Source organism: Paramisgurnus dabryanus, chromosome 17 (assembly GCF_030506205.2).
Source record: "Paramisgurnus dabryanus chromosome 17, PD_genome_1.1, whole genome shotgun sequence".
In the NCBI taxonomy this organism is placed as follows: domain Eukaryota; kingdom Metazoa; phylum Chordata; class Actinopteri; order Cypriniformes; family Cobitidae; genus Paramisgurnus; species Paramisgurnus dabryanus.
In genome coordinates, this window is record NC_133353.1 from 32075645 (window position 1) to 32103204 (window position 27560).

General features: G+C 36.7%; 2 protein-coding genes across 2 annotated transcripts; one reads left to right on the forward strand and one right to left on the reverse strand.

Moving 5' to 3' along the window:
- Positions 1-616: 616 nt before the first annotated feature.
- Positions 617-7112, reverse strand: tmem30b (transmembrane protein 30B). Its single transcript, XM_065288277.2, has 8 exons — positions 6972-7112; positions 5540-5729; positions 4407-4514; positions 4208-4315; positions 4031-4121; positions 3792-3935; positions 3495-3701; positions 617-1400 (listed from the first exon to the last, which is right to left on the reverse strand). The coding sequence occupies exons 2-8, from the start codon at positions 5723-5725 to the stop codon at positions 1219-1221; spliced, it is 1026 nt and encodes a 341-aa protein (XP_065144349.2). The 5' UTR covers positions 5726-5729; positions 6972-7112; the 3' UTR covers positions 617-1218.
- A 942-nt stretch (positions 7113-8054) lies between these two features.
- kdm1a (lysine (K)-specific demethylase 1a) lies at positions 8055-26577 on the forward strand. Its single transcript, XM_065288276.2, has 21 exons — positions 8055-8109; positions 9018-9330; positions 9693-9858; positions 9979-10112; positions 10394-10472; positions 11760-11852; positions 12093-12199; positions 12280-12361; positions 12470-12564; positions 13217-13234; positions 14020-14162; positions 14240-14330; positions 14416-14550; positions 17866-17939; positions 18054-18165; positions 18624-18756; positions 18839-19026; positions 23497-23611; positions 24664-24791; positions 25220-25366; positions 25449-26577. Exons 2-21 carry the CDS (start codon positions 9067-9069, stop codon positions 25632-25634), a joined length of 2490 nt encoding a protein of 829 aa, XP_065144348.1. The 5' UTR covers positions 8055-8109; positions 9018-9066; the 3' UTR covers positions 25635-26577.
- The last annotated feature ends 983 nt before the right edge of the window (positions 26578-27560 follow it).

Sequence of the window (27560 nt, forward strand, 5' to 3'; positions counted from 1 at the left end):
GTATATCAAATTCAACCAATGGTGAGGCTTAACGACAAAGACAGGGTGACGCGGGAGCCAGGAAGTATATCGCTATATGAAATATTGCCAAAGACGGCATTACAGGGACGCAGGAAGTATGGCAAGAGAGACGCAGCGTCTCGTTCCCTTCTCAGGGAACAACAGTTACATACGTAACCAGAAACGTTTTCATGTGTCAAACACAACTATGCAAAAAGGCATTTTGGTATGAATCAACATTCACATACAGAAGATATAAGCATTTAAAGTGAACAGATTAGCACGTGTGCTTAAAAAGTCTAGAATTTTTATAATATTATCCTACACTACACAGGGAATAATATGGATTTTTTTCCCAGAAAACTTATTGCATAAAATAAATTCAAGCACTTTCAATGACCTGTATCTATGTGTGTATATTTTCAAAAACTTCCCAGGGCCTTGAATTTTTTCCCCCAGATTCACAAACTTTCAAGGACCCGTGGGAACCCTGCTTTTATATTTAAGTTTTGTTACTAATGGCACTCCATACTCACCACTCTTATTAATCTTATTATAACTGAGTAACATTGGTGCTGCTATACTATGGCAACCAAAAAACAAAGCAATACAGGGCTCGTGTAAACTTTTTTAATATTAAAAAACAGCATTAAACTTATTACAGATATTCTTCACGATCAATTTAACTTTCAATATATTAACTTAAATACCAAGCTATGTATTTGACCGATAAACATGGCACCTGAGATTAAACCTTGTTAAATTTAAGTAAACCTATTTGCGTTTTTAAGTCAACAAATTTTAAAACTACAATATGCTTCTTTAGTTTTATAGCCACCGAAACTAAATGAAACAGCTTTGCAAAGTGCACAAGTGACGAGAACAAACCCAAATGTCACATTTGTTAAAACAACAAATTTAAGTAAACTGATAGTTTAGCTTGTACACAACCTGAGACATTGAAAGAATTTATGTAGTAACATTTGTAAAAGTCTCTGAACATCCCTGAACTCTAAAGTAACCAATTCAGATTGTACAAATGATATGACCTAAAGATTTCTTTCAACGTTAATAAAATAGGATTTTAAAAAGTCCTTGCACATGGTTTCTTTTTTTACAAACAAAAAATCTTGAACAACTTTTATATTTAAACCCTGCACTTTGTTTTTCCCTATCTAGTTTGATGTGGCATATATACAGTATGCACAGAAAAGATCATCACGCATCATCATCTGTAAATTTAAATTTGGCGTAAACAATGAGCATAACTACAGACATGACCACACATAAGGATCCAACCACTAAATACGCGATGCCCAAGAAGTCGTTTTTTCCTCCCATCCATGACACGTTGCTGAAGACCACTTTCTTTTGTCCATTAAAACTCACTACTGGGTAATCTGGAAACAAAATGGTTAAGGAACAAACACGATTTGGACTTCAACGTTTTCACTTCAACGTTAGCATGACGTTTCCTCAGTGTTTACAGCAAATGCTTCTGAAACAAATCTTTACCTTTTCCCAAACAAAACTTTTCAAATCTTCATACAGCTTCTTTGACTGTCATAGCAATGAAGCGATTTACATAGGTGAAGAATGCATATTCAAAACCTTCTTTTTGTTGCTTCAACATTCTGCTGGGGAGAGTCTGAGCCACACCTAACCAGTAAAACCTGTTTACCTGGATCACAGACAAACACTGGCAGATATGTCACAGATCCTTAAAGCCTTGCTGTAATATAAAGAAACAGCTAAAACACAAACATCATTAAACTAAAAATAAATGTATGTTTTTCTATCCACGCAAAAACTTCCGTAGTGTACTTAAAGTGCCTTTATTTGTGTGAACTAATATACTAAAAATGCTTCTTTAGTACTTCTTTAAGGAATAGTTCACCCAAAAATAAAAATAAAATGTCATTAATGACTCACCCTCATGTCGTTCCAAACTCATAAGACCTCCGTTCATCTTCAAAACACAGTTTAAGATGTTTTAGATTTAGTCCGAGAGCTTGTTGACCCTTCATTGAAAATCTATGTACGGTATACTGTCCATGTCCAGAATGATAATAAAAACATCATCAAAGTAGTCCATGTGACATCAGTGGGTCAGTTAGATTGTGTTGAAGCATGGAAAATACATTTTGGTCCAAAAATAACGACTTTATTCAGGATTGTCTCTTCTTTCGCATCTGTTGTGAAGCGCATGTGAGAGACTTAAGTCACGTGACAGCAGTGACGGGGATGACGTGTTATCTGGTGCGCCCCAGCTGTTTTTATTTTTTGCTGAATAAAGTCAGTGTTTTTTTATTTTTGGACCAAAATGTATTTTCGATGCTTCAACACATTCTAACTGACCCAATGATGTCCCATTGACTACTTTGATGATGTTTTTATTACCTTTCTGGACATGAACAGTATCCCATACGTAGATTTTCAATGAAGGGTCAACAAGCTCTCGGACTAAATATAAAACATCTTAAACTGTGTTTCCAAAGATGAACGAAGGTCTTACGAGTTTGGAATGAGTCATTAATGACATTATTTTCATTTTTGGGTGAACTATCCCTTTAAGATAATTTTAAAAACATCCAAGTGTACTTCTCTGTGATACATGTTAAAATATATAATAAAAAATAACATCGATTTTAATCTGAGACTAGGATAAGCCCTGTCCAGGAAACCACCCCTTAGGGCGCACTCACACTATCCAAACCAAACCCCGCTCGGGCGCGTTTGACCCCCAAAGCCTGGTTTGATTGACTAGTGTGATCGCTCTGATCCGTGCCCGGGCGCGGATTGATTAATCGCGCCATGGCTGGGTTGCAGAGGTGGGCCGGAGCGCGGTTCACTTGGGCTCAGGCGCGGAAGGCTGTGGTGTGAGCGCAATCGCGCCTGAGCGCGATTCAAAAGGTGAAGACGTCAGTTGCGCGACCACTCACGTTCATCTGCCTCCGTAAAAACCTTTTGATGCGCGCAGCGGGGTTACGTGAATGTCCGAGCTGCACACGTGACAGATCAACTAATGATCAGTGCAATCAGTGTTTGAATTTCATCAGCTCATTTGCATTATAAAGGACACACCCAAAACGCCACATTTTTGCTCGCACCTACAAAGTGTCAATTTTAGCATGTTATAATAAATTATCTATATGGTATTTTTATGCTAATACTTCACATGTGTACTCTGGGAAGACCAAAGATTTATTTTACATCTTAAAAAAGTCATGACATGGCCCCTTTAACCAAAGTGTTAGTGACCGACAGCATCAGTCCCTATTCACTTGCACTGTATGGAAATATAAAACCCCAAAATAAAAATTCAGTCATTATTTAAATCACCCTCAAGCTGTCAAGCAGGAAACAAGAGCACCATTGGCTTTCATAGAAGGAAAGAAAAATACTATGGAAGTCAATGACAAAATTTAAAATTTTTGGGTAAACTATACCTTTAATTCTGTTTTTGACTCGAGTATTGAGATTTTAAAGGATACTGTAATGAATTGTCAGAGAATAATTCCCAGCAGGAAGTCCTCCGGCGTAATCCCCATCTGTGATTCGCCGATACAGCTTCCTAAACTGAGGTAGTGCTGCCCTCCTCATCCACACAAGAAAGTCCTGGTTCACGAAACCATTGTTGTTTGGGTCTGCGGTGTCCAGCTCATATGCCGCCTTAGGCCAGTTTATTGGCTTTACTGTACCTTTAACAATAAAAAAACAAGACTTTAACTGAAAGTCTAAATCGTACAGCGTAACTAATTCGCACGATTGCAAACATTAAAGATAAATACCATCAAAAGCCTTTGCAAAGGAGCCGTTCACGAGCGAAGGGTTCCTGTACTTTATGTTGTAGTCTGTCCACCAGGCGATACCTTTACCGTCAAGCGGGACTTGCTTCTTTGTACCATTGACTATTTGAAAGAGCTCAAATGTATCTTGGGGGAAGCAATAACAAGTTAGTAATCCCATGATATTATAAATGTCACATAAGACAACGCATGACAAGAAGTTTATTTCAAAAAAATCTTACCGTTGAACATGCTATTTGCTAAAGCTCCACATGGGACGATGGGGGATTTATTGGAGTCATAGTCATATGGAGAGCATTTTTCTTGTGGACTCTGGAAATACACATAAAAGTTAACAAGGAACATAGGGTCTATTAAATTAAATTGAATAAAGTAAAAAACTCATGACAAACACAAACCGTGAAGTATGATGTGTCACCACTGAGCTGATAATCGTCTTTTGAGACACCATATTTTCTAAAGCTCTGATAGTAGTTAGTCAGGCCGTAGTAGAAAAAAACAGGGCCCTGGAGATAACAGACAACAAATCATGACATTGATAGAGAAATAGCAGATTTTAAACAGTAGGGAAAATGAACAAAAATGTAAACACTGTACCGTAAACAGCTTGTCAATGTTAAACGTTAGTTCACAGATGCAGTTTTTTGTATTTGAACCTGTACAGGGGAAACAAGGCGAGTCTTTCGTACTCCCCGTGTAATCCATCTGCAACATGAAGGGAGCATTAATTTTTCATTAACTTTTCTCACCTTTCACAAACATCGCAGTGTGACAATACCTACAACCGCAAAGCTGTCTGATGTCTCCGAAACAGGGTAGGGACACACCAAACAAAGACATGCCAACAAAGTAGCGTAGACATTGAAGTGGGCTCACAATGGCCAAAATTACACACCACCAGCATATGATAAGATAACTATCCATACCAGCAGGTGGCACTAGTTGTCATTCATCCACGTCCAAAGTTGCCCTCACACACCAAACGGACGTTGGCTAAGGAGAATGCACGTTACGCGCCAGCGTGTGAGAAGATAAAGTTCGTACCCACAGGTGGCATGAAATTGGTATTCATAACTTAAAACTGTAAACCAGAGGAGCTAGTGACTGCTGGGATACATAACAAAAACAAAGCAGCACTCGCTTGACTTCATTGCTTGCTTGCTTCATCACTTCTGCTTTGTTTCTTGTGCAATGGTCAGCTGTTACAACGATCTGACTCCCAAATGAGCGCCACCACAGATTTGACATAGTGAGATGGTAAAAAGGCGATAGTGACAGACCTTGGATGTGTCCGAAATATCATAGCGGACATTACAGTGTGCACTCATTTAACTCATTTAAGGTGTGCATGTAGCTTAAAATTATGTTGTCCATGTCCACCCCTTAAATTTGTTTAGTACCATAAAAACTGAACTTAAAATCAGTACATCTCTTTTATATGAGGGGCTCCTCAAACAATAGAAACCATCAGCAGAAATTATAATGGGAATCATTTGGTTTTAATGTAAACTATAATGGTCTCTGTGCGTTTCTACTGGAAACTGGATCCATTAAATCTTACTGGAATAAGACCATGGTTTGTTTTTTTAATGGTTTTGTTGGTAAACACTTGATGACTCATGAGTAATGGAAACTATTAGAATCTGTATTGTTATTTTCAGCATGGTATCGCCTCAAAAAGTAAGTAAACTTTACTGTAAATGCCATGGTACTGTTATTGTTTCTCTTACCTCTACCACTTGGATGGTCTGTGAGGTCAGAAAGAGGGCAATTCCAATGCCAATGAAGGCCAAACCGATGATGAGAAAACCAGGAATGACAATGCCAGCGGAGAGCACAGGCTGCCATGCCGGGAGTCGCTGCTGAGTAAATGCGGTGTTATCAGGTTTATCAGATGTCTCTCCCTCGATCTTCATCGTGCTGTCCAAATGGAAAATCAGGTTTAATGTGTGACCTTTAACACCTTTTCTACACTAACAATCACCATTACTAGTAGGGATGCACCGATAGGATTTTTTTGGGCCGATACCGATTTAAACAGACAACTTTTGGCCGATACCGATATTAAACACTTGTATACAATACTACCTCCTCTTGATATTTCTGCAGAACACTCAATTTTTTTGGTCTTTATCCGAGATTTTGAAGAAAGCCCAGACCGCCGACATTTTCCCGAAATACTCTAGACCGCATGGATCACATGAATGAGTAATCTCGCGTGATTAACTACGTGATTTATTATTTTTTCCCTCATCGCACGTCTGACAAACTATAATTTATACAACCTTTTTTGTTTTGGGAAGTTTTTAATTATTTTGATAATTATTGTTAAAAATGCTGGATTATGCAACAGACATGCAACTCATTGCCTTTATGCGGTTAATTAATAAACAATCAGTATCGGCCTTTCTCATGCTGTTGCCGACATGCCGATGGTTTCAAATTCATCAATAATCGGCCGATAAATATCGGTGGCCGATACATCGGTGCATCCCTAATTACTAGCAGTTTTATTGTTAACTTACTACAAGCAAGTTAAAGGTCAGAAATATTATGCACTATGTCTTACAGTGTTTACTTTTAGGTTAGGCTGACAAGATCATGACAGAAATCTGTCCTAAATCTTGTGACCCTCATGATAAATAATAACAGGATTGGGTGAAAAATTGTTGCATTATTTTTTAAGTACAATTAAACTTGCTTTAAGTTATTTTAACGCATTATTTTAAATCCTAGAAATGAGTTGCGTGGACTTATTAAAAATGTTCTTAACTTATTTTGGAAAGTTAATGTAAAAAAAATCATTTGTTATCATGAATTACTGATCACATCAATTTTGCAGTGTAGCCTACATGATGCTAAAAAATTATGTATAATGTGGTACACGTTGATTGTTCAAGAGTAAATTACATTAACACTCAAAGCAAACAATACATTCATTGGTTGTTGTTGTTGTTCGACTGGTTAAACGTGTAAATTTAAGTTAAGTTGTTTTTAATGGATGAGATTATTTTATTTAAATCGCATCCGTACGACAACAATGTGTGACGTCGCAGGAAACAAGCTCCGTGTTTCTTGAGTTGGATCAAACATGCACGCGATCACTCACTCTCAGTCTTGATATCAGAAACTTTAACAACTCAATATCAGATCAAAACTTACCTCTGAAACTGCCGTGGGTTTAGTCCGATTTATAAAACCAAGCAAAAACAATAGGCACACCCTCACGAAATCCCGTACTTGCTTTACCTGTCCCAACCGCACCTGGATCAGCTTTTTCCGCTTTGCTTGTGTCCCTCCCACTATCCATACGTCAACGGTCTAGCCCCTCCCACGTTCGGGATAGTAGTATTTCAGTTATTTATTTTTATCTTTTTTGTTTTTCTTATTTGTTTAAGTTATACTGTATTTGTATTAATATGTTAAAAATATCTTTTTTTCTGTTAATGATAATGCGTCAAGAGTGAAAAAATAATTTAGTCTGATGGTTCCAGTAGCATAATGCAGTGTGATGAGGCTGAAGCTTCAGCATTCGAACTGCATTTCTTTTTTTTTTAGTAACATAAAAGGGCAACAGAGTACCTATCACATAAAACATGTCAAAAATAATAATAAACAGATACAAAAATTAAATTAAAAAAACAAATCAATTCTTTTGGTGACAGCGCCACCTATTGGGTGGATGAAATAGTGCAACAAAGGCAGTACAGTATTTTTACCAAACTGTATGAGTGCACTACACGTAAATGTTAAACCGTTAAAATTAGTTGAGAAATATTAAGGTTGTTGTGATTTTTATCGAGGAATTTTTCTGTGCCTAGGTTTAAAGGTAAGAGCATTTAAACTGCACAGATGCGATCAGAGTGCCATTACTAGTAAAATCCGTAAAATGTACTATGGTCTTGCCCATTTGCCACAATAACCATAGCATAGGCAAAAGCAGGGTTAGCTTTTTACTATAATTAAACCATAGTTCATTTTCCAATGGGATTTCAAAAATGAATAAAGCCGGGCAAAATGATATCTATGTTATTATTTGACATACATTACATTGTATGATCGGTCATGGTTATGGCTAAAATATTTATGGCCAAAATTGCGTAAACTGCATCCTTCAGTACAGCTGGATTTTACTACGAGGGTCCGAAAAAGTTGATCGATTAGATTTTTGTCCAATTACAGAGCTGAACAAGATTTATCCCGCCCATTTGACACTTTCGGCTTCTCTGATTGGATGCGTTGGCTCTTACTGGAGCAGCCGTTCGTTTCTTTGTGCTTTACTCACGGCAGCTGCGAGGAGGTAAATATGAATAATATTTTGATTAGCAGAGCACAGTACGTAAATCGATGCTTACGCGTAGCACATTATGCATATTACGCAATTTATATTCAATATTTATACGCGATAAACAATGGAGAAGAGCGTCTTAGACATTTTTAAGACTTAAATACGGGATATGAGCTCGTGCCGTTAGCAATAGCATGTTTGCTAACGAGCACACGATCCAACCAGTTATTCTCTATTTCTTCATTGTTAAAAATATTGTTATTTAGTATTTTAATAGTTGATGAAGTACGTGAAGGATTAGCTTCATTTAGAGTCATGGTTGGTTGGTAATTTCTTAAATATTACCGGTATTGTAACGTTTAGCTATTAGCGCTATTGACAAAAACGTGTAAGTTCAAGCTTTTATGAGTGTTTTTAGACCGTGATCTGTTTATTATTGTGTTGGTGAGAAATTCGAGCAGATAAATTGAGTTAAATAAGAAAAGTGCATTGGTTCTGTACAGTATTAATCCACTACTTATTTACACATACCTCAGATCATCATAGCTAAATAGTAGGAATGTCCATAAATGCCTCTTGTTAAGAGCAGGTGCACCACCAGAACAACATGAAACAGGTCATTAGTTATAAAATACAGGACTATACTGCAAATACCTTGTCCAAAATATTTGTATAATGTTCATTAAATATTATATAGTGAATTTTTTTTACTGAATATGAAGCATGAGGCATGGAGATGTGTATTGTTGTAGAGCCTTGGTCATTGGTCAATGAAAGTATTTACTGAGTTTAGGACGAATGTTTTTTCACTGTTCTGTTGGCTCAATTTCAAGCTGTTCTCTTTCTCACTGTCTTTTTATTTTAATACAACATTTGGCTTACTCTTTGTATGAGGTTTTTTGTTTTGGACATCTCCTTAGCTCTCCACTCCCCTCCGCATTTCAAGAGAGTCACCTGTCTTCATTTGTGATGCTGTCCAGTAAGAAGTCAGACCCAGGCTCCTCCTCTTCCTCTGGGGGTAACGGTGGTGACCGTGCCCCTGAAACCCTCTCTGCCCCCCAGTCTGTGGCTGCTAGTATCTGTGGTCCAGGTTCAGCAGATGTAAGAAAGAAAGAGAGAGCCTCCCCTAGTGGAGAACCAGGTGGACCTCCTCTCTTGCATCCTCCTGGACCAGGAGGGATCGATCTGGACACCGCAGAGGGCCGCAGGACAAGTCGCCGCAAAAGAGCCAAGGTAAACATCAATATTAGGTGTACCTGTCCTGAGGATAGGAAACCTTTTTAGACGCGTTGCTAAATCTACTGCTTAACCGACCCAAAGTCAGCTTTTACTTGAGGCCATGCGAGTGACCAAGCTACCTCTTACACAAAGACTGACAAGCCATTGTCTTCCTCATATCTTATCTCAACTGACTGATTGTGTATATATATAGCTTAAATATAAAAAAAAAAAACGGATAAACCTTAACCAGATGTGTTATTTAGATCCAAGATCAGATGTTAGAATCTACGTCGTTAATAGGGAATGATTTTTACGTCTTACCCCAGCTGAGCCAGGGCTAGGTTTTAATGGTGTTTATTTTGCCTCCGCTGCAGGTGGAGTACAGAGAGATGGACGAGAGCCTTGCTAATCTATCGGAGGATGAGTACTACTCGGAAGAGGAGAGGAACGCTAAAGCCGAAAAAGAGAGAAAGCAGGTGATTCCTCCACCTGCTCCACCTGTAGAGGAGGAGAACGACAGCGAACCAGAGGAGCCATCGGGTATGGAGTGAACATAAGCTACTATAAATGAAATTTTTACATACAAAAATCAAGGGTTCCAGAATGTTCTTTGCTGTATTTCTGCTTTCGGGAATCTTAATGGTTAGCATCTGTTGTCAGGTGTAGAGGGGGCAGCATTCCAGAGCCGTCTTCCACATGACCGTATGACATCACAGGAAGCTGCATGCTTCCCAGACATCATCAGTGGACCACAGCATACTCAGAAAGTGTTCCTTTACATCAGAAACCGAACGGTAAGCACAAACGCAGTGTGTTTGACTGCTGAAGATACTTGACAGAAAGATGTTTGTGCTGAATAACAAAATACATCCATAGGAACGTGTTTGGCATTTAACGTAAATATTAAAACAGTGACTAGGTGTATGAATAATAACCAAAATTCTTAACGAATAATGAAATTGCATGTAAACAGGAGTGAAGTCATGTTAACATCTTAGTGCAATTATTGGTGCACATGTAAACAAAGTCAATATTAAAAAGTCAGTTAGTAAAATATCTTTTTTTAAATCTTCAGCTGCAGCTCTGGTTGGACAACCCAAAAGTTCAGCTGACCTTCGAGTCTTGTGTCCAGCAGCTAGAAGCGCCATACAACAGTAAGTTAATTTTTTTCACTAAAAAAGAACTTGTAATTGAGACCTAATCCATTAGTTTAAGTCACTTTGGCACAGAACCATACTTAGACTTTAAAGGTTACGTAATATGAGAAATACACTGCAAAAAATGATTTTCAAGAAAAAAATTCTTAGTATTTAGTTATTAAAAATATCAAACAAATCTTAAATTAAGATGCTTTTTCTTGATGAGCAAAGCGACCCAAGAAAAAAGTCTAGTTTTTAGACCAAAAATATCAAATTTAAGTGATTTTCGTGCATAAAACAAGCAAAAAAGTCTGCCAATGGGGTGAGCAAAAAAATCTTGAACACACTAAATTCAAGAAAAATTTGCTTACCCCATTGGCAGATTTTTTTTTGCTTGTTTTATGCACAAAATCACTTAAATGTGATATTTTTAAAGACTTTTAATGACTTATTTTCACACAGTTGGGTCATCGTTTCTATAGTTAAATCTTTTTTACATAATTCACTATGAACAATAAAGTAAGGTGATTGTTAACTTAAAAGTACCGTATGTTTTCAGTATAGATAACCATTAACGGGGATGGAAGAAACAGCAGCTCATTTGCATTTAAAGAGACACACACACACACACTTTTTTCCTGCACACCCAAAATGTTCCTTTTTAACATGGTATAATAAATTATTTATAGGGTGGACACCTGAGACTAGGGTTGTGCAAAAAATCGACTGCGATTATCATGCAGTCGATTCGGGGATTAGTATTAAATCGCTATCAGCTGCTTTCAGATGGAGCGGCATTTATAACACAGACCTGAGTTCACAGAGAAGCTAGGCAAAATCGGGTTCATAATCGAGGAAAATCGATTCGGATTATCTATGCGATTTTGCCTAGCTTCTCGGTGAACTACGGGTCTGTGTTATAAATACCGCTCCATCTGAATGCAGCTGATGGCGATTTACTTCTAATCACGGAACCGGCTTTACTGATGACACGCGCATGATAATCACAGTCGATTTTTTGCACAGCCCTACCTGAGACTAATATTACATCTTAGGGGACTTTTATTGCAATGAAGTCGAAACAGAAATGGAAAGTCTGTGTTCTTTTAATGTTGTCATTGCTAAGAAAATAATTGATTTGTTGGCAGACACTTAATTGCATAAACCTCAAAAGTTTCTGGGTCAGAGTGACTTGGGATGATGAAGACAGTCACACACTTGTTTATATACGTACAACATACATTAAAATAGTTTGAGCTATGCATGTTTTAACTTGGTTTGGTCATGTGTTTCCCTCTGTAGGTGATGCTGTTTTGGTGCACCGGATACACAGCTACCTGGAAAGACATGGGTTTATCAACTTTGGTGTCTACAAAAGAGTAAAGCCTCTGCCAAGTAAATGCCCTAACCTGTTATATTAGATGTTATATGAATACTCAAAAAGCAGGATGACATCAGGACAAGGCGTTTTTAATAATCAGCCATGTTTTATGTACCTGTCTGGCACAGAAACGAATGACAGCCTGTTTACAGCATGAACACAAGCAGACGTGACAGCCAATCAGAGCAAGACATGCTCTTTAAGTGCTTTGTCCGTCTGTGAGTTTCTAATAAAACGTTATCATGTTCTTGTAGCTAAGAAGACAGGAAAGGTTATTATAATTGGAGGCGGCGTATCAGGGCTGGCAGCCGCACGACAACTGCAGAGTTTTGGGATGGATGTGACCGTTTTGGAGGCGAGAGTGAGTACACACTACTAAATAAAGTTCTAGGACAGAGAGCAGAGATGCAAAATTTTTATTTGTCTTTGTTTTCTCGGTAGGATCGCGTAGGTGGGCGCGTGGCCACGTTCCGGAAAGGGAACTATGTTGCTGACCTTGGGGCAATGGTGGTGACTGGTCTGGGTAAGAAATATCAAATACTCTTCTCTCCAGGAGGTGGCACTGTTGTTTAAAAGTTGAATGGTCCATTTGTTTAGGCAGGTATGTGAAACTTCAGCATGTCTCTTTCAGGTGGAAACCCGATGGCTGTAGTAAGCAAACAGGTCAACATGGAGCTGGCCAAAATCAAACAGAAGTGCCCACTCTATGAAGCAAATGGACAGGCGGTGAGTGCACTAGAAACATTGTAAGAACATGCATAGACACGTGTTCCCGTTTGTGAAAAGTCTCATCATTTAATGGTGAGATTAGAGCATCAAAGTTTGATTTCAATCATTGATATTAATCTTTGACATGATCTTACTCTGTCAATATAAAAGTGTTTTTTTTGCACAATGTTCTTTACATTATATAGGATGATTTTATTTAGAAAACAATAAATAACACTAACTGGGTTTTCACAAATGTTCATACAGAGGAATATCATATACTCAAATGTTATGATCATATACATTCAGGAATATAATGAACTGTAAAATCTCTTGCAGTCTCTTATTTCAGATATATTTATAGATGTGCAAGGCAAAGAGATTCAAAAACGTGTTACTAGTTCAGTCTTACACTAAATTATGATCTATGCTGTGGTGTAAATCACTGATTCATTTGACTTGATTCTCCCCTTCTGTTTTGATTGGCACTCCAGTGTTTAAAATGTAAATTTCAGATTGATTTAAGCCAAAACAAGAATAATCTAATGTTTTCTTTGTCTCTCTCACTTTCTACCCAACCCTATTTTTTCCTTTGCTACTATTTCCCATTTCCTTATTGTTTTAATCTTTCTTTCACTTGCTTTCACTCAATTTCAAAATTCTTAAACAGGGGGAGCGCTGCACAAGTGTAAGTATTTCTGTTTATAAAACCATTTTAATTTAGGAAGTTTGTAATATTTTAAAGTTATCTTAAAGTTTGCAATACTAGAAATATGCAGCCTGTATAGCACAAGGTGTTTTTTAGTACATTTTAATGTTTCATGGTGGGAATGCATAACGATAAATTGCGATTAATCTATAGCAGAATAAAAAGTTTTTGTTTACATCATATATGTTTGTGTGAACTGTGTATAATAATTATGTATTTATAAATATGCATACATGCATGTATAATTTCAAGAAAAAAAATATATTTATGTATTAAGTATTTATATTTATATATAATATAAATTATACATAAATATACAAATGTATATACACATGTAAACATTTCTTAAATATATACATACATGTGTGTGCATTTACAAATGGAACTGTATTGTTTTTATTACCTTAGAATGGCCCTTTTTTATCTACATTTACAACTGGTCCCCTTACATGGAAGTCGCCATTTTGCGCTGCCATGTTTCTCCAGTAGCCTTAAATGGACAGACTGCTCTACAGAGCGCGTTTTGTCACTATGTTGTCTCAGACGATGTTTGTCGTGGCGGCTACTTAAGCTTGACTATGTGCGACTGCGCCCTTTGCAATTGTCTTACCACTAGATGCCGCTAAAATTCTACACAGTGGACCTTTAATTAAAATCCCTGTTTTGGTTACAAATAACAAAAAACATTTTGGGGGGAGTTGAGCGAAACGGAAATTAGTAATGACTTGTGAAGTAACCCTTAAATACTTGTAACTCTGCTTAAGGTCCCTAAAGAAAAGGACGAGATGGTAGAGCAGGAGTTCAATCGTTTATTGGAGGCCACGTCATACCTCAGCCACCAACTTGACTTCAACTTTCTCAACAATAAACCCGTCTCTTTGGGACAAGCTCTGGAAGTCGTCATACAGTGAGTGGACTTATTTGCCTTACAGTTTGTATTTGAAACATTAAGATAGTAATCCCTGTATTAAAATGTTAAAACAGGCTGCAGGAGAAGCACGTGAAAGATGAACAAATCGAACACTGGAAGAAGATTGTGAAGACCCAAGAGGAGCTCAGGGACCTTCTCAATAAGGTAAAACGCATAAACGCTCCTCACCTTCAGCTTTGTTGCCACTCGCATGCTTATTATACACATATACTTTCGCTCACTTGTTCAGATGGTGGCTGCTAAAGAGAAAGTGAAGGAGCTGCATCAGCAGTATAAAGAAGCCAGCGAGGTGAAGCCACCCAGAGACATCACAGCCGAGTTCCTGGTGAAGAGCAAACACAGAGACCTCACAGCACTCTGCAAGGTAGTACACCAAACATCCAACAAGCGGGGGGAACAGAATACTCATCACTGAAGCATCTCCTAAATCTAATGAAAATCTTTGTACAGCGCAGAAGTGTTTGCCAAACACCTCCACACTCTCTAATGGAGCATAATGCTATTTCAGCCCAATGTTGCAGTTTTTTTTTTTACATTTTCCAGACCGCAGTCTAATATTGTCAGACTCTCTTTAGTGCCCATAAAGAAGAAAGTTACATTCCTTGTTTGGACTTTAGCATGTTAATTCACATAATCACACCCAGTTCGCTTCCAGCTGCAATTGTAGCCCATTAGAGACGCTCAAACCATTTATGGTCGAAACAGGGCATTTTTGCTAGTGTTCGACTTAATTTTGTACGTTTAAATGAGATGCTTATTTATAGCATGCGATTCATGTCTAACTAAGATTTTAAAGGGATAGTTCACCCAAAAATGAAAATTATCATTTGAAGAGTTTGGTTTCAAAACGCACTAAATCCATTTTGACTAATTTCAGTAAAAACGTGTTTTCTATACCAAGAAAGTGACAAGATGAAAACCACTATTTTCTTTTACAAATGTTCACATAGCATCTTTAGGTTATAACAACATTAAAAATTTAAATCCATAATTTGATTTTCAAAGATTTATTATAAAAACTGATTATTTTTTTCCGCAAAATGCAATAAATCCATGACAAGTTTTTTTTTTTTTTCAAAATGGTATAACTCTATTGAATCAATATATAAATGTGCATTCATCTTTGTCATGTTATATTCATTTAGTTGACTAGTGGTAAACGCTGATAAAAAAACATTAATGGCATTCATCCAAACACTTACATTGTCATATTAAGAACACTGCCATTGCTGCGGTTATCCTTGGGATGTCGTCGCTGAACTTTTTTGACAGCAATCAGCTGTAAAATGTTTTGGTCCTGCTCGATTTCTGTTGACTTGAAGTAAAATAATGAAAAGTTTTTCATAAGATCTCCTAGGGTCAATGTGTTAGCATGACAGAAGCTTGATGCCATGGTGTGAGAACAAGCAACAGCCAGTATTTTTCCGTCTCCAGAGTGCCTCTCACGTAAATTGTTAGATTTTGATGGCTTACGTTTCTTCCCTGCCACAGAAAACCACCACAGGTTTATCAATGCCGTTTTTTGTATAATTTTTTGTTTGTTTGTTTGTTTGTTGATCGCGAAGTACAAAGTAGATGAGGAAAACTAGGATTCCATGTGTATTCAAAGCGTTGTCCTTATTGTTTGCAATGCGTGGAAAGGTGCGCTGTGATTGGTTAAGTGGATTTATTGCATTGTGCAGTGAAGGAGGACTTCTGTTTGTTGCCGTTTGGAAAAAAGGGAGAAAAGTTGACGGGAAAAACACGGCAGATATCGGATTTTGCATAAAATGAAGAATTTACTTTATAATACTGACCTGATACAATACTGATTGTGGCGGTAACTATTTTTATTTTAAATTCCGTTTATTGTTTTTTGGAACCAAATCTTTATTTACTCCGCCAATACCTATTCACTTCTATAGTAGGAAAAACAAATACTATGGAAGTCATTGAGTACTGTCAACTGTGGTGTAGTTACCATTATTTATCAATATATATTCTTTTGTATTCAAAAGAATTAAGAAATGCAAATGGGTTTAGACTAACATGAAGTTAATGATAACCTTTTTTGGTGGGGGGGACTAGGGATGCTTAACGATTAATCGCAATTAATCGTAAGCAGAATAAAAGTTTTTGTTTACATCATATATGTGTGTGAATTGTGTATAATAACTTTGTATAAATAAATGTACACACATGCATGTATATGTTTTAGAAATGTTTACATGTGTATATACATTTGTATATTTATGTATAATTTATATTAGATATAAATATAAATACTTAATATATAAAAAAAATTCTTACAATTATACATGAATGTGTTCATATTTATATATATACATATTTATTATACACAGTTTACACACATACGTGATGTAAACAAAAACTTTTATTCTGCTAACGATTAATCACGATTAATTGTTTAGCATCCCTAGGGTGAACTATTCCTTTAAGCATCTTTTAAAGGTTTTTAAGTGTGAAATAACTTTATTATTAAGACCGTATCAAAATAAGCTTTCAGTATTAAACCTTACTCCTTCAAAATATAGTCTTTAAACAGGTCTTAACCCTAAATAATCCTTTTGATTTCAGAAGATCAAATTAAAGGGATAGTTCAACCAAAAATGAAAATGCTGTCATTATTTACTCATCCTCATGTTGTTTTAAACCTGTATTGAGTTTTTATTTTGATGAACACAAAAGAAGATATTTTGATAAATGATGGTAAGCACACAGTTGACAGTACCCATTAAATTCCATCATATTTGTTTTTCCTACTTTGGAAATCAATGGTTACCATCAGCTGTGTGCGTACCATCATTTATTAAAATATCTTCTTTTGTTTTCATCTTAAAAAGAAATTCATACAGATTTAAAACAACTTGACGATGAATTTTCATTTTTGGGTGAACGATTCCTTTAAATCTTGTTTTCCATGGTACGTCCCATTAAAAGTGTCACTAAGCAGCAGAAGTGTGTCCTCACCTGTAATTTTCTGTATTTTTATAGTTATAAAAGTACATTTGGAGCTTTTTTAGAATAATACCGACCATTGTGTGTAACTGAGCTTTAGAGTAAAAACAGGTTTTCTCAGACTTTATGTTAACAGATGGACACAGAAAGACCATGGCAGGGTATTTTAGAGCCGTATGATGTGGCTGAAGGGAAGGATTTCACTTTAAATAGTCTCCGACTGGTTAGTTTGTTGAAAGGTTGGCCTCCTCGGTGGGATGACTCTGCCTTCTGCTACCAAACCACTGCTGCTGCCCTCTGCAGTGCCTTTCAGGACATAATATACACGTGAGGGAAAACTCACACTTAAAAGATAATACTGCAGGGTGCTTTCCTTTGCTAAGTTTTTGTAAGTAAGATCAAATGCATTATGCATGAAGAAAAGCAGCATCTAGATGTTGGCATGAGCCCCTTTTCAACCCAGAATACAAAAAAATATCACACACATCCATGATCGACCACAAAGCTCGAATTAATTTATATTATATTATATTTATTATTAGATTTGTGGCTGATCTTGTGTATATGTGTGGATCTTTTATTCTTGGATAATTATATTGTTAGGTTTTGGTGATTGGTTCACTACAACCTTCTTTATTTTCCACCTGTTCAACAACCACAAGTTTTTTTGTTTTTTTTTAAATATGCATACATTTTCTGATCTCTGGTGTTCCTGCTGCAGGAGTATGATGAGCTGGTGGAGATGCAAGTTAAACTAGAGGAGAGACTTCAGGAGTTGGAGGCCAATCCACCCAGGTATTTGAATAAAACCTGTTTCAGTAATCAAACACAGTTTAGCAAGATCATAGCTGCCTAACCTGCTTTGGTAACCACGCATCATCCTTTTCAATCTTTTTCTCTCTTTTTCAGTGATGTGTATTTGTCTTCAAGAGACCGACAGATTCTCGACTGGCACTTTGCTAATCTGGAGTTTGCCAATGCCACTCCTCTCTCCACGCTCTCGCTCAAACATTGGGATCAGGTACTACACGTGTTATTTTTTACTTAATGCACTTTTTAGTAATGCTGCGCTCATGGTAGACTTTTCGTTTCATTGACTCTATTCATACGGATGTGAATGTGACAGCCGGGAAACGCAAGCGCAAAAGTTTTGCATTTCGGTCCGTTACAAAGTTCACATTCGTAACACGTGAAGATGTGTGACCAATAGATGAAGGATAGATCACAGCGTGACCTATTCAGGTGAAGGATAAACTGAAAGAAGTAAATAAATTGCACAATCATATTTTGTACTATAATAACATATAAGCAGACATGATGGTGCAAGTTGTGTGACTAAACACTTTAGCACGTGATATCACACAAGGTTACTGATCATATATGCAGAGGTCTCCGAATTTTGCATAGCTAAAAAAAATGGTAGTGATTTGTGAATAAAGCTGTGTTTGTGTGAATTCATCTCGGTCTGTTTTTATGCAGGACGATGATTTTGAGTTCACCGGCAGTCACTTGACCGTGCGAAACGGGTACTCGTGCGTTCCCGTGGCCCTTGCCGAGGGCTTGGACATCAAACTCAACACTGCAGTCAGACAAGTCCGATACACATCATCCGGTGAGTCGATCAGTGCCGTCTCTGCTGTCTGCGGTGATGTTTATTTGCATGTGTAATGACCGTAGCTTTCTTCCCGTCTCAGGTTGTGAGGTGATAGCGGTAAATACACGCTCCACTACACAGACGTTTATTTATAAGTGTGATGCTGTGCTGTGCACTCTGCCTTTGGGGGTCATGAAGCAACAGCCGCCAGCCGTACAGTTCGTGCCTCCACTGCCGGAATGGAAGACCGCTGCTATTCAGAGGATGGGGTTCGGGAACCTTAACAAGGTGCGAATAATTCTCATTTGTCACTTTGGTGTAACCAGATTTTCTCAAGATTTTCTATCAGAAAACAATCCAAAGCGAATGCCTCTTTGGGGGGAGGGTCCCCCTTCATCTGTTTGCTATAAGGGCAATTTGGGCAGCAAAAACGGCACATTGGGAAAAGGGGCAGGGGCTCAAGCAAAAACGGGAAAATTTAAAAGAGCTGCTTTCGGCACCGAATAATTGGTACCAATATGCCCTGTGCCACAGCCCACTCCCCCTGTACGTGCTGCACATACTGATAAAAAGTAGGTCAATTTGTACGAAATAGTCTGCCAAATGCACAAAATGTAAAACAAAAAGTGCAATCATGTTCTTTTTTGCTACATTTTTGCTAATGGCACATCAAAAGCAGTTTAAAAGAGCTGCTTTCGGCACCGAAAAATTGGTAAAACTGATTATTCGGACAACTTCTGCTAGCGGCTTTATTCAAAATGCATTTGATCTTAAAGCACTAATGTACTGCTTACACAGTTGTAATAACAGCAGTGTTTCCGCTATATACATTCAACCGTGGCGGCCCGCCACTCCTAAAACATCCCCGCCACGCCTGCGGTTGTGGATAGAAGGGATACAGCAAACGAAATCTTGTTGGATGAGCACTGTTTTATCCTAATCCTTTAACCAAACCCAACTCTAAACACAAAATTTCACACGATTGTAGGATGTATTTGTATCCAATTTAGCCAGAACCGCTGTTTTCATCCTAATAATCCTACCTCCAAATCTAATCCTTAACTTTTCGGCATTTGCTGTATCCCTTCTAGACAAAACCCACAGCGTCAGCTCGCAAAAAGCTACCGAAATGTCCGCTCTGCGAGACTGGCTGTCTAGAAATAAATCCCTTTCTGGATTTGCGTTGTTCACTCATTTATAAATAAGTCTCCTAAAATATCATAATTTCCTCCATGGGTTTAGTTTCATGCACAAATAGATTTAAATCAACAGAGGATTATTAAGCTACGTTTCTGTTTTGAGAAATAATAATAAAATAAATAAGCCTATACGAAATATGTTGCACTTAAATAATTATTAAATTGACAAAACGAATAAAAAAGTATTTGAGTTTCTGTTCTTTTTTTGTGACGCGCTCTAAAACCAAACCAGCAGAAAGCACGTCATGTTTTTAATGATTATAAATAAGCACAAGGTTTTCTCCTTATTGTGAGTTTACACAAATAAAAATACATAATTTGAAGTTTCGAATGTTGTTTTACTTTTATCTTTATGACTATAAATTTAGGGTAATTTAAGCTGCAAGGTCATCACGCATATAATGTTCACCGGCGCATATCTACACCAACACAGCGGGGCTGCGAGAAAAGACATTATTAAACTTTTGATTTAACATATTACGAGTTTTTTGGACATTCATTTGGAATCACTGTACTCATATTATCAACTTATCTGGCCATTAGTTATTCAGTATAGGCTATAGCGCAGCGCACTGCTGAGCGCTCAGCTGTCAGTCAATCGTCTGTGCTTTAGATCGACACTCACAAAGTTTCACATTAAATGATAAGATATTTGTCCAAAAACAAAAGGCTAAATACTGAATACTACTTATATGCGACTGCAAGACATTAATAGTCAAATCTGTTTGTAAGGAAACTTACATTATTCCCGTGGAAGAGAAGTACGTTGGTAATAGAAACTTGAGGCAGACGGTGAGACTGTTTATCTGTTTTCAGACGAAACAGCAGGGTCGGGGTACCCCCCAGGTGAACCGCATAATATTTGATCTAACGGGTGTAATAGGCTATTTGCGTGTCATTTGTGTTGTAGATGCAGGTCGGGACTCAATAGACAAGAGTAAAATGCGGGTCTAACATCCAAGACCAAAATTCGACTCGTTTTTAAATGTCCCGTGCTTATTTGTGTTTAAGATCTGTCTGAAGACCGGTAAAGGTTTATATTTAACTGCGCGATTTGCGGTGTGACCGGCTCGGGGTCACAGTCTTTATGTCAAATGGTACGGGTGTGAAATAAAATTGCTGCTGATGTCGGATAACTGGTCGGTTGTTCTGTCAATCACAGCGGTGCGGATTATCAAACAGGACTGCATGACTTTGTAACAGCTCTGTACGCTAAACACGAGGACGAACTTGCAATGCACACACTACATTAAAACTACAATGAAATATCCGAACTACGTACGTAGCTGTGTAACGTTTTTATAAGAAAATACAGTTTAGATCAAACATAGAAAAGCAATATGCTATAAATATAAGGAAAAGTAAATGACAGCGTGAAAATTATAAAAAAATACATGTTAGTTTACTGTAGTAGCCTATATTCTACATTAATTTTTTTTTACATTTATAATCCTCATGGGCGCCCCCTGCCGCCACAGCTGAAAAAAATCCTAGAGGAAACACTGTAACATTTTCTAATGGCAGATCAAAAGTAATTTTTAAAAGCTGTTTTCTGCACTGATAATTTTTTTTTAAACTGAGTAATTGGTAAAACCGATTAATCGGTTAACTTCCGCTAGGGTCTTTATTCAAAATGTATTTGATCTTAAAGCACTAATGTACTGCTTACACAGTTGTAATAATATTTTCTAATGGCAGATCAAAAGTAACTTTTAAAAGCTGTTTTCGGCACTGATACATTTTTTTTAAAACTGATTAATTGGTAAAACTGATTAATCGGTTAACTTCTGCTAGGGGCTTTATTCAAAATGCATTTGATCTTAAAGCACTAATGTACTGCTTACACAGTTGTAGTAATATTTTTTAATGGCAGATCACAAGTAATTTTTAAAAGCTGTTTTCTGCACTGATAATTTTTTTTTTAAACTGATTAATTGGTAAAACCGATTAATCGGTTAACTTCTGCTAGGGTCTTTATTCAAAATGTATTTGATCTTAAAGCACTAATGTACTGCTTATACAGTTGTAATAATATTTTCTAATGGCAGATCAAAAGTAACTTTTAAAAGCTGTTTTCGGCACTGATACATTTTTTTTTAAACTGATTAATTGGTAAAACTGATTAATCGGTTAACTTCTGCTAGGGGCTTTATTCAAAATGTATTTGATCTTAAAGCACTAATGTACTGCTTACACAGTTGTAATAATATTTTCTAATGGCAGATCAAAAGTAATTTTTAAAAGCTGTTTTCGGCACTGATACATTTTTTTTTAAACTGATTAATTGGTAAAACTGATTATTCGGACAACTTCTGCTAGCGGCTTTATTCAAAATGTATTTGATCTTAAAGCACTAATGTACTGCTTACACAGTTGTAATAATATTTTCTAATGGCAGATCAAAAGTAACTTTTAAAAGCTGTTTTCGGCACTGATACATTGTTTTTTTAAACTGATTAATTCGTAAAACCGATTATTCTGACAACTTCTGCTAGGGGCTTTATTCAAAATGTATTTGATCTTAAAGCACTAATGTACTGCTTACACAGTTGTAATAATATTTTCTAATGGCAGATCAAAAGTAACTTTTAAAAGCTGTTTTCGGCACTGATATTTTTTTTTTAAACTGATTAATTGGTAAAACCGATTAATCGGTTAACTTCTGCTAGAGGCTTTATTCAAAATGCATTTGATCTTAAAGCACTAATGTACTGCTTACACAGTTGTAATAATATTTTCTAATGGCAGATCAAAAGTAACTTTTAAAAGCTGTTTTCGGCACTGATACATTTTTTAAACCGATTAATCGGTCGACTTCTGCTAGGGGCTTCATTCCAAATGCATTTGATCTTAAAGCCCTAATGTTCTGCTTACACAGTTGTAATGATATGTTTTAATGGCAGATCAAAAGCAATTTTTAAGGCTGCTATCGGCACTGATAATTTTGTTTAAACCGATTAAATGGGAAAACCGATTAATCGGTTGACTTCTGCTAGGAACGTCAGTAAAAATGCACTAATGTACTGCTAACACAGTTGTTGTTAGGGTCGGTCAGATTATAGCTAATGTTGTAATTGTGGGTGTGTGGTTATTGGGTAAGATCCTTACTGACCCCCCAACACACACACACACACACACATTGAGAGTCCTGGATGCGTCATACTCATACTCCTCTGCACTCGTTCTCCCTCACATCAACTGCAGCAAAAAAATACTGCAGTATTATGCAATTATATCACACCACTTCCTGTTTTCTGTCACAAGAGGGCATCGTGTCCACAATGCTGTTATATCAGAAACCACTGTCTTTATATACTGGATGTTTACAGAACTGCTTTAATGCATTAATGTTTTAATTATTGTATTTTTTGTTATCATTATACTGATTGCAATAACACACACACGTTTTCTTTTTCTATGATTTCACCCCAGCGTGCTTATGAGTTGGTTAAACAGCAAGTATAGTTGTTTAGTGTTGTTCTTACATTGGTTTCAAGCGGTTGCCTTCTATGTATTTAAAGTTTTAAAATTGTGTTTTGACTTAACCTGTGTCCTCTAGGTGGTGTTGTGTTTCGATCGAGTGTTCTGGGACCCCAGTGTTAACCTCTTTGGTCACGTGGGAAGCACCACAGCCAGTCGAGGGGAACTCTTTCTCTTCTGGAACCTTTACAAAGGTGATTGTCATTAACATCATGTTGCGTCTTGATTTTAGTTGATTCTAAGCAGCGCACTCCTCTTTGAAATTTTGTTCATTCGTCCAATAAAAAGGGTATAACGAAGATCAATTAATTAGATGAATCTTATAGTCGCTTTACTATTTTAGTTTTTTCTCTAGGGTTACATGTATGCTGTTCTTTTTTTGTACTTTTGCAAAAGTTTCATGCACATCATAGCTTATGATTTTTTTATGACATGTGACCCTGTTATACGTAACACCGCTGTATTTGTTAGAGATGTAGTACTTGAGACCGATTTCTGCTTTCTCGGACTCGTCTCTGACTTGTTCCTTCAAAGACTCGGTTTTGACTTGGTCTCGTACCACAGTGAAAGGAGAAGTCCTCGAGACCAGCGCATTTTTTATGTTCACTCTGTCTCGACCCTTCAAAGACTTGAATCGGACTTGACTGTATTTGAAAACCAACAGACTCGATCTCGACCCTTCAAAGACTCGGACTTGACTCAAACTCGTCCCCATCACTAGTATTTGTAGCAATAGCCTACCATTGTAAGAGTCAAAATTAAAAAAAATTTTATGCCAAAAATCAGTAGTATTAAGTAAAGATCATGTTCCATTAAGATATTTAATATTATAATTTCCTACCGTAAATGTATCAAAAATGTATTTATCGTCAGTAATATGTATTGCTTAGGACTTTGTTTGGATCATTTTAAAGGCAATTTTCTTAATATTTAGATTTTGCACCCTCAAAAGGTTTTCATATCCTAACAAAGCAAATAGAAAGCTTATTTATTCAACTTTGATCTATAAATATAAATTACAAAAATTGACCTAATGCTCACATATTATGATAAGCATAGCAGTATGCTTAATATGATAACTGTCATGCTAGAAAAAGTATATAGCAATTTAATATTTATCGATTTAGTTATCTTTTGATATGCATATTTTCGTTATAGTTTTGCTAATATAATGTTTCTGTAGATGACTATTTTTACACTTTTATCCCTAATCAACACCTTTTAATAATCTTTTATACCCTCTCAGCTCCCATACTGCTGGCATTGATGGCAGGAGAAGCCGCTGGCATTATGGAGAACATTAGTGATGATGTCATCGTTGGGCGGTGTCTGGCAATCCTCAAGGGAATTTTTGGAAGCAGTGCGGTACCTCAGGTGAGCTCAAATGCCTTAGATGATAACACTCTAAATTAATTTATCCTAATTGGTCAATTGCAAAATTTGGCAGTCAGATATTTCTGAATAATCTGACCTCATGCAGGTTTATGTTCTTAAATGTTACTGACTATCATAAAATGGTAAACATTTTTAATAGAGAAGTTTACTAGAAGTTTCAAGAAGCAGGATTATGCACAGTCATGATCGCAGAATAAGCCTACATTGCATAGCTTGCTTAATTTCTTCATTTAGTTTCATGTTGTATTACTGTACGGCAAATGTCTTTGTGAATAACAATCACGAGAGGAATGTCGCAGTGTAAACTCACACACCGAGACTGAAGCTCATTCCAGTGGTGCGGGGCTGCTGGCCGCCCTCCAATGACAACAAACTTAATGTGTGTTCTGTGTCTGTCGCCATGGCAGCCAAAAGAGACGGTCGTGACTCGCTGGCGTGCCGACCCCTGGGCTCGTGGATCTTACTCGTACGTAGCCGCCGGTTCGTCTGGTAATGACTATGATCTCATGGCCCAGCCCATCACACCTGGTCCTGCCATACCTGGAGCTTCACAGGTAAGACAGAAATGTTGTTCATCTCATGCATACCATGATAAAATATCATTTTATCGCTAATGTTATCGCATTTCTTTAACAGCCCGTCCCACGTCTGTTCTTCGCGGGTGAACACACCATAAGGAACTATCCCGCCACGGTCCACGGCGCTCTGTTGAGCGGGCTGAGGGAAGCTGGAAGAATTGCGGATCAGTTCCTAGGGGCCATGTACACTATGCCACGTCCAGCTACGGCCAATCCAAACCCACAACCCTCACCCAGCGTCTAATACATTTCTCAACGCAACGCAGCTGAAAGAAATGACATGGGGATGGTCTGTGATAAAAATGTCTTTGTAGATAAACTTGCGGTAGGTCAAGTGAGGACACTGGGTGACTCCTTAGACTGGGAATGCATTTGTGTGTGTGTTTATGGGACAGTGTCTGTAAGAACATGCCGTCGGGGAAATAGTTCACTAATCTGGGAGCTGAAGCTGGGATTTAATGAAACCTTTCACTCGGTTCCCTCCTGCTGATGTAGCTTCACTGACTAAATACTTACTGTAGGTCATCTATAGTGTAATAGGACGGGTGGACGGTTCACAAAGAATTCTTGGGATTGTTTGCTCCCCGGAAAAACACATAAAAAACTGATAACTCCGCTCACCTGCAACTCTGGACATTTTTGCTCGCAAGGTATCAAATGTTTCAAGGCACATTACAGTACAAACCGCAGTTGAGACTCTTTTTGTCGCTGAAGAGGACTGAAGAGATGGATGCATTATATAAAACCTAATAAATCTATTGCATTACTGTTAACACATTCCCTTATATTTTTTCATAATATAAATAAAGGAAAAATGTTAAAATGTTGATGAATTTGTTCACCACCCCAAGTGTGTAGGTATTGCTTGCTTGTACTGAGCTTGTAGCTTCAATGTTTTTTGGGGAAAAATTTATATTAGCTGGAAAATGCACATTGTGTTGCTGATAGGTTTGTTTCTGTTAAATATTAGAAAGTAAATTATAGCTGATTTTGTATTGTCTTTTTTTTTGAAGCACCTAATAGTTTTTATGAACTTTATTTTTTATTTTGATTATCTGTTTATTCTGTTTTTTATATTATTTTTTTTTTGTATTAAAATTAATATGATCTCTACCTTATGTGATCTTTATTTTGTGGTGTATTCAAGAATAAGCATGTACACTCTTAAAAATAAAGGTTCAAATGTTCTTTGTCTGGCTGTATGGTTCCATAAAGAACCTTCATCATCCTCACAACCTGGAGGAAAAAGGCACTACGGACAATTTGTGTGACCCTGGAACACAAATCATAAGGCTCATTTTTTTATGTTTAATATTTAAACATCATCTGAAAGAATAAATAAGCTTTCTATTGATGTGTGGTTTGTTAGAATAGGACAATATTTGGCTGAGATTTATTTCAAAATCTTGAATGTATACACTGAAAAAAAAAGATGAATTCAATTTACTACATTTTTTAAGGTAAATGGTTGCAATCAATTTATTTAAGCTACATTTAAACAAACGTTTTTTAATTTACTAATTTTTTTTTTGTTTAAATGAAGCTTAAATAAATTGATTGCAACCACTTACCTCAAACAAATAAATAATTGAATATTTTTTTTCAGTGTAGGTGCACAAAATTTTAATATTAAGAAAATTCTTTAAATGCCCACTGAAGCCTTTAAACTACTCGTGCAGTGTGCATCATGCAATAAAGTTATTATTTTGTAAACTTTTAAGAATTGTTTTTTGACATGAATCGCTTTAGAATCATCAACTTCCACGTTGTGATGCATCTACACTGCAAAAATACTTTCTTAGTATTTTTGTCTTGTTTTCAGTAGAAATATCTAAAAATTCTTAAATCAAGATATATTTTCTTGATGATCAAATGACCTAAGAAAATAAGTCTAGATTTTAGACAAAACTTTTCAAATTTAAGTGAATTTGTGCTTAAAACAAGCAAAAAAAATCTGCCAATGGAATAAGAAATTTTTTCTTGAGTTTACTTGATACAAGATAAATTCAGCAAAAAATGTCTTATTCCATTGGCAGATTTATTTATTTTTTTGCTTGTTTTAAATTCGCTGAAATTGTAAATGTTTGGTCTAGGTCATTTGCTCGTCAGGAAAATACATCTTGATTTAAGAATTTTTAGATATTTCTACTGAAAACAAGACAAAAATAGG

Bases quoted from the DNA above. Each gene is read 5' to 3' on its own strand.
- tmem30b (XM_065288277.2), bottom strand. From the start codon at position 5,725: ATGAAGATCGAGGGAGAGACATCTGATAAACCTGATAACACCGCATTT. The intron at 4,316-4,406 runs GTACAGTGTTTA...TGTTATCTCCAG, and splicing joins ACATTGACAAGCTGTTTACG to GGCCCTGTTTTTTTCTACTA. The intron at 4,122-4,207 runs GTTTGTGTTTGT...GTGTATTTCCAG, and splicing joins GTGACACATCATACTTCACG to AGTCCACAAGAAAAATGCTC.
- kdm1a (XM_065288276.2), top strand. From the start codon at position 9,067: ATGCTGTCCAGTAAGAAGTCAGACCCAGGCTCCTCCTCTTCCTCTGGG. The intron at 18,757-18,838 runs GTGAGTCGATCA...TTCCCGTCTCAG, and splicing joins AGTCCGATACACATCATCCG to GTTGTGAGGTGATAGCGGTA. The intron at 19,027-23,496 runs GTGCGAATAATT...TGTGTCCTCTAG, and splicing joins GGTTCGGGAACCTTAACAAG to GTGGTGTTGTGTTTCGATCG.